Source organism: Trypanosoma melophagium, assembly GCF_022059095.1.
Source record: "Trypanosoma melophagium isolate St. Kilda chromosome Unknown ctg3segment0, whole genome shotgun sequence".
NCBI classification, from domain to species: domain Eukaryota; phylum Euglenozoa; class Kinetoplastea; order Trypanosomatida; family Trypanosomatidae; genus Trypanosoma; species Trypanosoma melophagium.
Genome location: NW_027125162.1, coordinates 523,782 through 537,006, shown reverse-complemented (window position 1 = coordinate 537,006; position 13,225 = coordinate 523,782). Strand labels below are relative to the sequence as shown.

The 13,225-nt window shown below is 39.2% G+C and overlaps 5 protein-coding genes across 5 annotated transcripts; all 5 read left to right on the top strand.

Moving 5' to 3' along the window:
* Positions 1-491: 491 nt before the first annotated feature.
* LSM04_004775 (uncharacterized protein) lies at positions 492-3,899 on the top strand (the record flags this gene model as incomplete). The annotated part of the gene is made up of 1 exon (XM_067337168.1): positions 492-3,899. One exon carries the CDS (start codon positions 492-494, stop codon positions 3,897-3,899), a length of 3,408 nt encoding a protein of 1,135 aa, XP_067189791.1.
* A 1,049-nt stretch (positions 3,900-4,948) lies between these two features.
* LSM04_002020 (protein of unknown function DUF1747) lies at positions 4,949-6,703 on the top strand (the record flags this gene model as incomplete). The annotated part of the gene is made up of 1 exon (XM_067337167.1): positions 4,949-6,703. The coding sequence occupies one exon, from the start codon at positions 4,949-4,951 to the stop codon at positions 6,701-6,703; it is 1,755 nt and encodes a 584-aa protein (XP_067189646.1).
* Positions 6,704-7,259: 556 nt separating this feature from the next.
* LSM04_004758 (uncharacterized protein) lies at positions 7,260-9,005 on the top strand (the record flags this gene model as incomplete). The annotated part of the gene is made up of 1 exon (XM_067337166.1): positions 7,260-9,005. One exon carries the CDS (start codon positions 7,260-7,262, stop codon positions 9,003-9,005), a length of 1,746 nt encoding a protein of 581 aa, XP_067189790.1.
* Positions 9,006-9,487: 482 nt separating this feature from the next.
* LSM04_000418 (Heat shock protein 70 family) lies at positions 9,488-12,082 on the top strand (the record flags this gene model as incomplete). Its single annotated transcript, XM_067337165.1, has 1 exon — positions 9,488-12,082. The coding sequence occupies one exon, from the start codon at positions 9,488-9,490 to the stop codon at positions 12,080-12,082; it is 2,595 nt and encodes an 864-aa protein (XP_067189573.1).
* A 610-nt stretch (positions 12,083-12,692) lies between these two features.
* Positions 12,693-13,109, top strand: LSM04_005429 (uncharacterized protein; the record flags this gene model as incomplete). The annotated part of the gene is made up of 1 exon (XM_067337164.1): positions 12,693-13,109. One exon carries the CDS (start codon positions 12,693-12,695, stop codon positions 13,107-13,109), a length of 417 nt encoding a protein of 138 aa, XP_067189822.1.
* Positions 13,110-13,225: the final 116 nt, after the last annotated feature.

The window sequence follows — 13,225 nt, the reverse complement described above, 5'->3', positions numbered from 1 at the left end:
TATCGAAGAGGAAAGTTATATCAACCTTGTACTTACAGATGTTGCTTCTGCTTTTTTCTTTTAATCACTTCTTTCTATTTTTTTTTCGCTTTTTTTTTTTGATCTTCCTCTTTTGTTCTGAATTTGGTGTAGAGGATTGCCGCACAAAAGCATACGGTCAATAAGAAGGAATCACGGACTTTCACCCAAATAAGTTTACTGTGGTACCAGATCTATTGACAAAGAAAAAATTGTGGCGAGAAGCTTGGGTGCGAGCATAGGGGATTCTGAAAAGTATTTACATATTAATAGTTGTACGTTTAGGAAATAAACGGGGCATCTTTTTTTTTTTTGTAAGCATTTTGATCTAATAGAGTCTTGAAATCAAGGAAAGAAAGAAAAAAAAGAAAAGGAATAAGGAGAAAGTCACGGACATTTTCTCTCCTACCCTTTTTCTATTTTGATCGGATTTCTATTAAATACCCAACAGGTATTTTAAATAGTGTACGATAATGACATTACCTTTACCAGTTGCCCAGAGACAGCCACACCAAAAACAACCTAATGTGCGACTTTCATGTACCTATCAGGGTTATCAAGGCGTACTAGAAGCTGATATTCGTGGCTGCAAATTCAATCATGATCTTATAAAGGCAGATTTTCCATGGGAATCGGTGAAATCAATTCGAATAATGACAAAACATGTGAAGGATGTACCGACTTCTGTTTTAGTAATCAAAACGGCACGTCAAAAGCAATTTTCTTCAATGTTTCTTAGTAATACAAAACATTACTTTTACGGTTTTGACGATATTGTAGAAGCTGTAAGAGAATTAATGGAACTCAAGAATAACATGGAAGAGCCTGGTACAGCCTTACCGACTGACCCTAGTAGTCTTAAGGCTAACAAGCAGACAGTCCCATTAGCTGGTGAGAATAGCAATAGCGTATATTCTCGACTAAATCAATCACCAAACGCAAATGCGTACAATAGCCGCGTAGTTGAAAGTGTCACCGCTGTTTCTAAGAGTCGAGGAGCAAATGTTGGTGGTGGTTCCTTTGTGGCTTCACCTTTAGATGATGATGATTTGAGTTCTGCTTCTGCTCCGCAGTTAAGAAATACCGGAGGCGGACGAGACTATGTTGATGAAGAAAACGATGGACGAGGAGGTGGAAGAGTGAATATGCCACTCATTATAAACAGACAGAAACATGCAGATCCAAAGGAAAATACATCTCTTCTATCTCAACCACAACGTTGTGCTAGTAGTAGTGCTGGACAACAGAAAAGACGACGTCCAAGAAATGATATATCGAATGATTATCGGTACGTTAGGTGGGAACATAACATTTCAGTAGCTCTATCTTACTATCCCCGTGGCCTTGCTGGAATACTTTTGGGATTATTTATAATAGTGGTTTTGCTGATATTGTATTTATTTTTGATGCCATACTTCCTTTCTATAGGAAGCAAACTTGGTTTAAGAGAAATTTCACCACAAGAAAAGATCAATCGTGTGGTTCAAGGTTTAGACGAATTTTATCAATGGCAAAGAAAACATCAGAGTGAATTAATTGAAGGTAATTCACGTCAACGAAAAAATCACCAGACAACACAGATGATAGAACCAACCTTAATACCTCCTGTAGGTGTAAAATTAAATGATATGATAGCAGCTGTTAAGGAACTTCTTGGACGGTATATTAATCTTCAAAGAGAGATGGGTGCAGTTCGATTACGTCGTGTACGTCGTGAACTTAGTGGTACTGATACTTCTTTTGATCTACGACATCGTACGCTTCAGGGTATTGTCATTACTGGTTCAGCCGATGACAGTAATGATGATGGACACAATGCACATGAATTTAATACTGACTGGCTTAATGAGATGGAAGAACAACCACGTCCACGTAGATTATCATTAGAATCTGTCTCAGCTGATATACGTCGTTGGCGTCGTTTTTTCCATACTGCTGTTGCTACAGCAAAGTGGATACTTTGGGGAAAAGGTAGTAGTCATAGTAGAAGTAATCAACCATTAACTCAAACAAACTGTAAGAATTCTTTTTGGTGTAATAATGAAGGAATGAATGAGAAACAACCTCTTATACGTTATAGTGAGGTATTATATGATGGTCAAACTGTTGTGGAGGATGTTATACCTGAAGATGCTGAAGAACGCCGTAAGTGTCTCCATCTTTCACGTGAACTAGTGCGTCTCGCAGAATTACTTGAAGAGATGCTTTTAGAATACCAAGAGGTAGTTATGGCACCACGATATGAGGCATTCCTACGTCAAGTACCTTTAACACCATATACAACAAGATCATCAACTACAGGTCAAGATGGTATTTCAGGTAGTATGTTTTTAGGAGTTGGAGGTGAGGATGATGGAATGCTAACTGGTCAAAGCAGTTATTTGTTACGTACTATCCTACTTCGTAGGCAGACACTAGCACTGCTACAATTAGAACCGTTGGGACAGTGGGATGGTTTGCAATATGAAAATGTTTTTGAAAAAGAGAGCATACGATCAACTGTATCACGTAAATCATTTCCTAACAATAACAGTAGAAACAAGAATAAAAATAGTGAAAGAATAAAAGAAAAACCTACAAGAGAAGAAGTTGAGGCTATTCTACGTGATTTTGTAGAGAGTTCAAGACATAGAAATATTGGGGATTCATGGATGATTCTACGTAATATTCTGGAGGAAGTTCGATACTGGCATAATCATGAGAAGGATTGGCAAACATTCGTTCTTTGGAGACTTAACGCTTTTAAGGAGAACAATGCCACAGTTAAAGAATCTAATACTTCAAAAAACTCTTATGATGATTTTGATAGTGTCATTGCAAAGATACCAGTGTTTCGTGGTTTATGGTGTTTTCTAGATGAACCTGTACAACCACAAGATGTGGATAAAAAAGAGCAAGATAAAGAGGAGAACATTGTATCTGCTTCCTTATCAAACGATAATATTATTTCTCTGAATACGAAATCTAAAGGAAAGATATCAAAGTCATCAAATGAAAAGGACATAATAAAGAGACAAAAATTTGTCGTTAATAATTGCTCTGTTAGTGAGGGTATGATAATGTCTAGTGATATTTATGATATTTTTCAAAAGGGATTTGAAGTCTGTCCTCTTACAAAGGAGAAGGATCCTAATATGGATGATTTTTCTATTGATGATAATGTAGAAGAAGAAGAAGAGGGAGAAGAAGAAGAACTTGAGGAAAACGGAGATAGTTTTGAGAGTGGCTATGATGGGGTAAATAGACATCTCCGTCAGTTTGAACTCATGACACTTGATGTACAACTTCGGTGGGTAAACGCTTTTGAACTCTTCCTTCTCTCCCTTGAAAATGGACGATCAGTCTGGAATTGCAATGGAAGACACAGTAAACGTTTGGATTTGGGCGATTTATTTGGCGACAGTGATGATGAAAGTGCTGATATGAAGGAAATGGCTCAAATTCGTCGACGAATTTTATCCGTACTTTGGAGGGCGGAAACCCACTATGGACGACATTTGAGAAGTAGTAGCACTATCACCTCATGGTCATCGGGTGCATTAATTGATTTTGTACGCGAAAGCGCTAATAGCTGGAAGTCATCATGGTGGCGCTTTATTCCAGTCCCCTCATGGCTCGTCACTGACGGAGATTCCCAGCCACTGCAGTGTCTCTTGTGGCGAATGCAGCCGACAGATCCGACGGTGCGGCGTCTGTACAGAGATGTTTTGCGGGTTCCACTTGGTGAGGCGGAGGACATTCCATGGATGTTGTTGCATCTGCTTAGTATTCCACCAGATTTGCTGCGGGTACACCATAATACAGAGGCCATATTTAAGTTTTCCTTGTGGTTTCTTGTTCTGTTTTTATTGGTAACTGTGGCGGCATTTATTTTTCTCTAGGCGTGTTGGAGGAATATATATATATATATATATTTGGTTTGTTTGTTTTTTGTTATTGTTTTGGATGAAGAGTAGAATGAAGTCGATGGTTGTGGTGATGATAATGATGATTGTGTCTTTCGGTTTATCAATTGGGAATAATGTGTAGAGTGGGTGATTGGAATTGAGTGGTGATGGAAAAAGAAGCATCACGAGTAGAGCGGGAATATAAAAAAAGAAAAGAAAAGGATGATAAACGTAGATGTGGATAGGGGGGATGGGGAAGTAAATTCTGTAAAAGAAAAAAGAATAAGAAATAAAAAAGAAATGATTTGGGATACGTCAAACAAAAAAACAACAACAAGAACGACACATAAGTTGGTTTGTTTGTGGACTAAATGTATTTTATTTTCTATTCTGTATATTTGTTTTCCCTCTTCGTCCTTCATGATGTGTTTTCCGTAGGTCTTTTTTTTTTGTGATTCATTGTCTGCCATTTTACATGTTCCACACATATGATGCTCTTATGTATGGATTTTCCCTTGAATTTGAGTTGTGTAGCTCAAGTATTTTTTGTATGTTTTTTTTTTTACCTTTTCCCTCCTTACGTTTGTCTTGCTGCCTGTTTTTTTTTTTTTTAATCATGCCATTTTGGTTGTATTGTTGCTTTATGTTCCCTCTGCAGAGAAACTCATCGCGTATTTGGTGGCACAGTAATGCCTTCCTAAGCCACACCTCTGGTCATCATCATTTATTGTATTTTTGTTTTGTTATTGCTGCATTTATTTTTTATTACTCTTTACATCTTTATTATTATTGTTGTTATAATTTTATTTTGGTGTAAAGATTGAGGTTTAGGAGGAAAAAAAATAGTGATTGAACGTGGATCGCTCAGTAATCAAAAAAGAAAAAAAAAAGAAACATCAAGCGATAAGATTAAGGGTAAGGAGTGATCGAAAAGTAGAAAAGAATAGGCGCGTACACATATATACATAAATATAAATAGTTATACACATATAATTGTGTTTTTCTTTTCTTCTTTGTATAGATATTATTCTGATCAAATTATCATGTCTGCTATAACAGGAGGACCCGTTCCATCCACTCCGCCGCCAATTGAGAATTGGGGTAAACTCAAGTGGACTACTAAGGAGTCAGAAGTGAAGAAGAGCGAAAATGGTACAGGACTGACTAATGTAAAACACGAAGGAGATGTCGATGAAAAGAAGGGTGTATTTGCAAACGCATCTTCTGAAGTATTACTTCAATTGGTAACAGCTCCAAAGCCGAATCAACACAACGGTGGGGCACCAACAGATGGAATGGAAAGAGTCATTCTACAGATTCCCGTTTCTGCCATTGGAAGTGCCTCCGCAACGACGAGGAATGATCTTTCACTTGCACTACGTCCGCAGACGTCAGTAACAACAATGCAGAGCGGCAACACAAGTTTGCCGTTGGAACTCACATCTGTTCGTTTCGCAATCCCTAATGTCTGCGTTGGCCACGAACAAACAGAGGAAGCAGGCCGTGAGATACTCGCAGAGACACATCAACGCATGAAAGAGCAACAATCGCGTCTACTTGACAAAAATGCGGTTGCGGGTGAGGCATCCGAAGATCAGCTTCTCCTTATGATGGCTGGTGGAGGCCGAAAGGATGAGTGTGTGATTGGAGTACTGGATGACCTCACATTTTCATATCCATCTGGTCGTTACAAACTTGTTGTGTCGAATTATGCTCTTGTGTTAGAAGATAAAAAACGATCAGCAACAGCAGGAGGAGGCGCAGGAGGTGCTGTTGCATCAGTTCCGCTTACGGATGTGATGCAGTTGTATTTGTGTGATATTCCTGACAGTGGTAATGGTGACGATGATGAGGAACTTGCGCAGTACGTTGTTTTAATTTTAAGAAATCCTCTTAAGATACGCACAACTACGTATAATCATATTGTTATTTCCTGTCCTGCGGGATTCTCCCTTGATGAAGCACATCCATGGAGTTGTCAACTGGGTACACAAGAAGAAATTAATCGGGTCCTCGCTAATATGCCACACAATCAAAATGCTGTATCAAAAGAAGTAAAGAAGGAAGGTGAAAGTAAGGAATTGAAAAATACATTTACACCTACAATGTCTGGTCGTGTAAGCGAGATTCTTATTCGTATTCTTAAAGCAGTTACAGGTGCAACAGCACTTGGTGGTCATAATAAAGAATATCAAACAAGTCGTGGCTACTCAGTACTACGATGTATCCATCACGGTGCAGATGGTCTTCTATTTATTTTAAATTCTGCTTTGCTTTTTCTACATCGTCCTGTCACAAGGGTGTTGTACAGCGAAATCAAACGTATCGAAGTGGATGAATCGGAAAAGGGCAATTCAACTTTTCAAATAGCTGTATACGGTTCCTTTGGTCGACGCAGCAGTACTGCAGGAAGTTCAACAACAGAAGATAAACTTCTCTTTTCTGCCCTTGAGAAACGAGAAAAAACGGCATTGCTCGCATACCTCGAAAAGAAAGTAACTGTTAGACGTCTTGGTGTCGATGATGATGAGAGTGACGATGAGGAGGAGGAGGAGGACGGGGCGAAAGAGGATGAAGAAGAGGATGAGGAAGAAGAAGAAGAAGAAGATGATGATGATGAAAGTGATGATGAGAGTGATGAAAGTGGGGATGAAAGGGACCGAAAACGTCGTAAACGCCCACGCAGTAAACATAATGAAAAGAAGAAGGAAAAGAAAGAAAAAAAGGAAAAGAAAGAAAAAAAGGGAAAACCTGACCACAAGAAATTTAAGGGTGAAAAGGATGTGGGAGAGGACTAAGTAACTGAATGGCTGCGTCTGTGAATAAAAGGATATATACATATTCTACACTCTCTTCTTCATTGGAACGGAAATTGATTTGTTTAATTTTAGTTGATTTGTTTCTAGTAAAAGTTATTATTCCTTTCGCTTCATTATCAAATGATATCCGTTGAATGAAGAGGGATAAAAACAGAAAAACAGATTAATAAACGAACAACAAGAAAGAGCAATGGTTTTTTCTTCCCTTCGATCTTTTAAAAGGCCAAAGAATTCTTTTTTGTGCAGATCTATAAACAATTGCCTGTAGCTTCACAGAAAACATATATGACATTCCTGACTAATTTCTCTTTTTTTCCTTTGTTTTTATCTTTTTTTCTCACTTTTCATTCGATAAATTCATAGAGCGTATTCCTTCTTATTCTTTTTTTCCTCCTCTACATGTATACGTGTACGTATGTCTATGTGAATACCCTATTTTCCTCTATAATTTGAAAACGATCATTTATGTTTTTTCTTTTCTTTTCTTTCTTGTTGTATTTCAAGGCACAGTAGAGCTTCACCAAGAGTTCAAGTAATGCTGGAAAGAAGACGCGTTTCTTCCTCCACTGGTGTTATTCCCTCACAACCGCCGCAGCCCAAACGGCGTCCTTTTTCTGTTGAAAGTGGACGATCACGGCCGATGGGTCCACAAACAACACAAACATCAACAGCAAGAAGAACAAAAACAACAACAATGGCAACTCCCTCTCCACTGTATAGTCAGCGAAGTTATTCGGCAAGAAATCGTGGGACATTAACTGCTGGAAGACCAACTAGTCATATAACAAGTGATCGACGTGTGGGGCGAAGTGCCGGTGTGTTATTTCCGACCGAGCGTCGAGTGAGTTTTATGGGGGGAGAAGTGGAGGGGGATGGAATGGGATATGATGAGGGACGATCTCGCGGGGACTTTCTAGACGTTGCACACACCCCATCTAATGGCAGCAGAAATAATAATAATAATAATAATAATAATAATAATAATAATAATAATAATAATAATAATAATAATAATAATAATAAGAGCCATAGCAGCAGTATTAGTAACAGTAATGGTAACCCGGTGCGTCATCTTCTCTCAGAGTTAGTGGAAATTAGTCAGACACTCGCAACGTATTTGCAAGATGCCTCAATGCTGACGAAAGAGGTTGTACCTCATAGTATTGGTGAAATGACAACCAGTCAACAACAACAACAACATGCTACACTAAAGGCACAAGAAATTGAACGTATTGTAAGACGCGTAGAGTGTCATTTTGTGGAGAAGATTACTGCTATGGAGCGAAAGGAAAAAGAACAAGCTGCAGAAATTGCAGAACTCAAAAAAGAGATCCGTCGACTTTGTCAGGGAGAAGGACGAACAGTTTCCTCTGGTCATTACTTAAATAAAACAACAAGTTCTCAAATCCCTTCCTTTTCTGATGAGAAACAGGAAGAAGTTTATCGTGGAAATAGTAATAATATTAGCAGTACTATAAGTAATAATACTGAGAGTGAAATTGAATTTTTGCGACGAAAACTACAGGAAGAAAAAAGACAGCGATTATTTTTTGAGGAACAGACGCAGTCACTTACAGAACAGCATGGACGCGTTGTAGGAATACTTGAACGACGGCTTCAGAAGCAAGAGGATCAGTTACGTAATCTCATTGCATCATTAGAACAGCATCAAAACCAAAATCAACAACAACAACAATTTACGTCTGTTCCCTCTCCAAACATTCAATCATCATCTGTAGCTTCGTTTACCACACCACGTCGTTTACTTCAGCAGCAACTGGCACAACATAAACAGACGCATCGCACACTTGAGGCATATCGTCATAGTCTTGCCGGTGTCAGGGATGAAACCGTACGGGAACAAAATGAAACTACAACTGACAGTAACAGTGAACTAATGAATGGTAATGATAAAAATAAGGAAAAAATATATAATAAAAATGATGAAAAGGTCGAAGATGACGATATATTCCTTGCAGAACTTGGTTTTGTTGATAGAAAATCGATACCAGACGAGATCGGTAAGTCAGGAGTTAAGTCAAACGCATCACCACATCTTTTCTCTACAAATCCTCAGTCTTTTCCCGATAGAAGACCCCGAAACCAGCACTGCGGTGTGGATAGTGTACCTTCTGTGGTGGACCCCACTGCTGCTAGAGCTGCAGTAGAGATTGACGATATTGCAGCCTTTTTAGACAACATTACACAAGAGTTAGAGAGTATTGATGCCACAGAGAGTGAACGTGAAAAAAAACTCTCAGCTGCAGTTGGGGGTCTGTAGTAAAACAGAAGAAAAAAAATTGCATTCTTCTGTTGATTCCCTTTTCTCATTTTTCTCTCATTAAGTTTGTGTATTTGTATATACATATATATATATATATATGTATGTATATATATATATATATATATATATATATATGCGTGTGTGCGTGTCTCTGGGTGCGTAAGAATGAAAGAAAGGGAGAGAGAATCTTAATTTTACCGTTTGATTCCGATTTTTTTACTTTATTATTTATTATTTTTGCTATTGATACCTCTTGAATGATTAACATTTTCTACATGATGGATGAGTTTGTTATTCTAAGACTTTATTGCCACCGAAGGAACCCCCAAAAAAGAAAAAAATCTTTTTCTTTCTTCACCGCCTTTCTTGTTTTATCTATTTTCCTAATAAGGATTTAAAACGATTGACACTTCTGGGTGCATACACTATTACGACTAAAACAAAAAAAGGAAAAGAAAAAAAAAACACAATAGGTGATAATGCACGCCGTGAGTATTTCGCTTGGGTCCACAAGTGCCGTTGTGGCTGTGGCCACTGCTACTAGTGCCGCAGTAACAACACCAGAAACCACCGCTCCTATCAGAGTAACTGCAAACTCTGCCGGTCATCGCACAACTCCAGTGATGGCTGCCTTTGCTGAGCATGATGAGTTGCTGTTTGGCGAGGACGCACGGGCCCTCTATGCTCGAACCCCTGAAGTTGTCATTCCATACCTTTTCGCATTTGCTGCTATTGCAGCGCACCGCAGTCTCTACAGTGACGAAGATGATAGTAACAAGAACAATAAGAGTACAGAGGGAAAACTTGCTTCTGTAGTGCGACTTGGTATTCAAGATGCTGCGAAAAAACACTATAAGGGATATTCTCCACTTCAGCAACAGGAGAATAAGTCTGCCGAGGAGTTGGGATTTATTTCTCCTCACCAAAGTAACGACGGAGATGATGAAAAACATGTATTCCTTCCTGCAGAAGAGGTACTAGTTTCTTTTTTTAATCACGTAAAGAAACATACTGTGGATAGCACTTGCGGTCTCACCGCATCTGTTCAGGAAGAATCACAACAACAAGATGAAGAACAACAACAATTGGCAAAAATTCTTCTCACAGTTGTTGTACCTCGTTATTTGTTTCCAGCGGCAGTAACAGTTTGTGAAAGTGCAGTGGGAGATAAAACTGACAAAAATTTAACCAGTAATACACTACGGTTAAAACAACGTAAACATGATGCGGTAAGTTGGTTAAGGGAAGCTATTCTCCGATCCCATTTGGGTTTAGTGGCTGCGCATGTATCTATTCTATTCGCTGATGAAGCTGCGGTATTGGCAATGGATGCAGTGACGTGTCGTCCACATGAAACGCATCCGATGGCAAATCGTTACTTTCTGCTTCCTGCTTCTGCTGTTCCTACGACCGTAACGAACAGAACATTAGCAGAAGTCACTGCAGCAGGTAAAAAAGATGGTATTCAACTTTCTGCATGGCCTTCTGCCAATGTTTTGGTAGTGGATTGGGGTGCACTTGGTGTCTCATTAACACGTCTTCGCTTGGAGGGTGGCTGTCTTGTAGACGAGAAACGTCCACTTTTTCTTCGTGCAGATTATTCAACTTCATCTTTTATCGCTGAAGGTGAAAACGGACAGGATCTTTGTATTGCTGCAACGGCATGCGGTGGTGGCGATGCTGTGGATTTGGCACTTCGCGATCGTCTTGCCACAACGTTTGCACAACAGCAACGACATGTTTTGGGTTATCAATCCCTTAGCGATTTTCCCGCACGAGCGCAGCGACGACTTCTCCTTACAGCAGAGGAAAAGAAAGTTGCATTAAGTAAAGCTGCACAAGTTCCGGTGGAGATTGAGGCTCTCGCAGAGGGAGTGGATCTTCGCGATAATATGACGTTTTCTCGCGTACGTGTGGATGCGGCACTGCGGGGAGAGTGGAAACTTCTTGGGGCGCTTGAGAAGGTTCTTCGAGAGTTTATTGAAATTATGCAGAAAGAGACGGATAATGTTATTGATGCGGTTATTCTTTGTGGAGGTATGTTGCAGATGCCGTGTGTTGCGCAGTCATTACGACATATTTTCACGCAATATGCTACGACAACAGGAAATGACCGCCGTTGCTTTGCACAAAATCTTGTTATTATGGATTCCTGCTCCAGTACAACAGTTACAGGAGAGGGCCATGTTGGAACTGTTGCTGCCTCACACACAGTAACGAATAGTACAGGAATTGGAGCAGAGGAGGTTGCCTGCGTTGGTGGATGTCTGCACAGTTATCATTTGGCGCTTGCGGCTCTTCAGGAGCGAGAGAGTGGACGTCAAGCACGTGTAGCGGGTGGGGGAGGTAAAAAATCAAAAACTGCATTGGGTCTTAAGATACGAGAACGTGTTGAAGGCGCACGCTCAGTATGGCAAGCGCTTACTCGTGGTGAATGTAATAATAATACTAATAATAAGGGAAACGATGATAGAAATTATGATGGATATGATGAGATTTTAGTACTGCAGCGTCCGATTCTTTTGTATACTCAGTCAAACATGACCGCACTGCGCACTGCTGTAGCGCGTCAACAAGATCACGGAGGACCTCTTGAACTCTCCGCATCTGCACTCTCTGTGCTCTTTTCGGCTCACACACCCCTTCCAGCGCGTGTGGTAGTGCCGTTTGGTAGTAAACAACAACAGCAACCATCTGCTCTTTACTTTTTCACAGAGGACAAGGATCAGAAAAACAGTTTATCCTCAAATGACAAGGAAGTAGGAACATCATTATTTGTTCTCCCTCTGAGTGAGAGTGGTGTAAGGCTTCCAGCGGCAGCGGTTACAGAAGAAGAGAGTGATAAATGGAAACGGTATATTGTCTTCACACTTCAGCCCAAGACCGACAGAATTTCAGAGTTGTCGCAAGAAAAGAAGGCGGATGATGAGACGACAGGAGTAATGGATTCATCATCATCATCATCATCGTCCATGCAGTTGGTAGTACAACTAGTTCGTGTTGCCGCAGAGGTTACTGATACACTTGTGATAAGCCCGTCCAATGTTCAGTCAAGCGTTACATTAGATATATGAGATGATTGAATTAAAGTGATACACAGACCACCTTGCCCTAGGTAAGAAGTACATTGAATAAACCCACGTTAAAGAAGAGAAAGGATGAGGATGAAAAGGTACAAAGGCAAAAAAAAAAAGAACAAATATATAAAGAGATAAGCACTTTGACGAATAAGAGCCTTCTTCAGCACCCACCATAATGAGTATTTGTGGGCACGTATCTCCTTGTGTAAGTTGGTATGGCTAAGTCAATAAATAAAAAATAAATAAAAATTACATTAAAATGAATAACTGTTTTTTTTTTTTAATGTTTTCTTTTTCTATTTTTTAATTCTGAAACTTTACCTTATACTCTACATCATCTTTTTTTTTTGCTTTTTCTTACCTCAATCTTGTATTGGTTCTATTACAAAGCTGTTGAACACGAAGGAGAGGAACAGGTTAACATTTGGGGACTTGTGTTGACTCTCTAGAATTTAGTGTGCGAGAACTATTTTTTTTTTCTCTGCATGATTTAAAAGCAACAAAAGAACCACACACAAAGTAATAAATAAATAAATAAATATACATATATATATATATATATATATATATATATATATATATATATAACGGAATAATAATAGAAATGACCGTTGGAAACTCTTCTAAATCAGCAACAACCAGTACCGCAACTAGCAGCTGTAGAAATAGCAACAATGTTGATCCTGCTGCTAGTGTATCTTCAAAGAAGCTTGGTATAGCTAATGCAGTACCGAAGCCAAAAAAAAATCCTTTTCTGCTTCGTTGGTCACAATTTTACAGTACTCGCATTCCACTTGGTATCCGAGAGTTTGTATTTCTTGGTCCTCTCCTTTTAATAACATTTGGTATAGCCTATTACATTCCAGTACTAGTGCCAATTGAGAAATTTACGCAAGGTCTGACACCTAATACAACACCAATGGTTGATTATACGTTGGAACCCATGTACGACGAACATGGTGGACTAAAAGGGTACCGACGTATCACTAGACGATCAGGTGAGAGTCAAAAGAGTTCATGATTATCATATTGGATCATGTGTTGGGTTGTTGTTGATGTTTTTTTCTTTTTCGTAGTGCTGCTGGGCGGTGACTATAAAGAAAGGAGATTGATTGTGCTAGATATACTTTTCTGTAA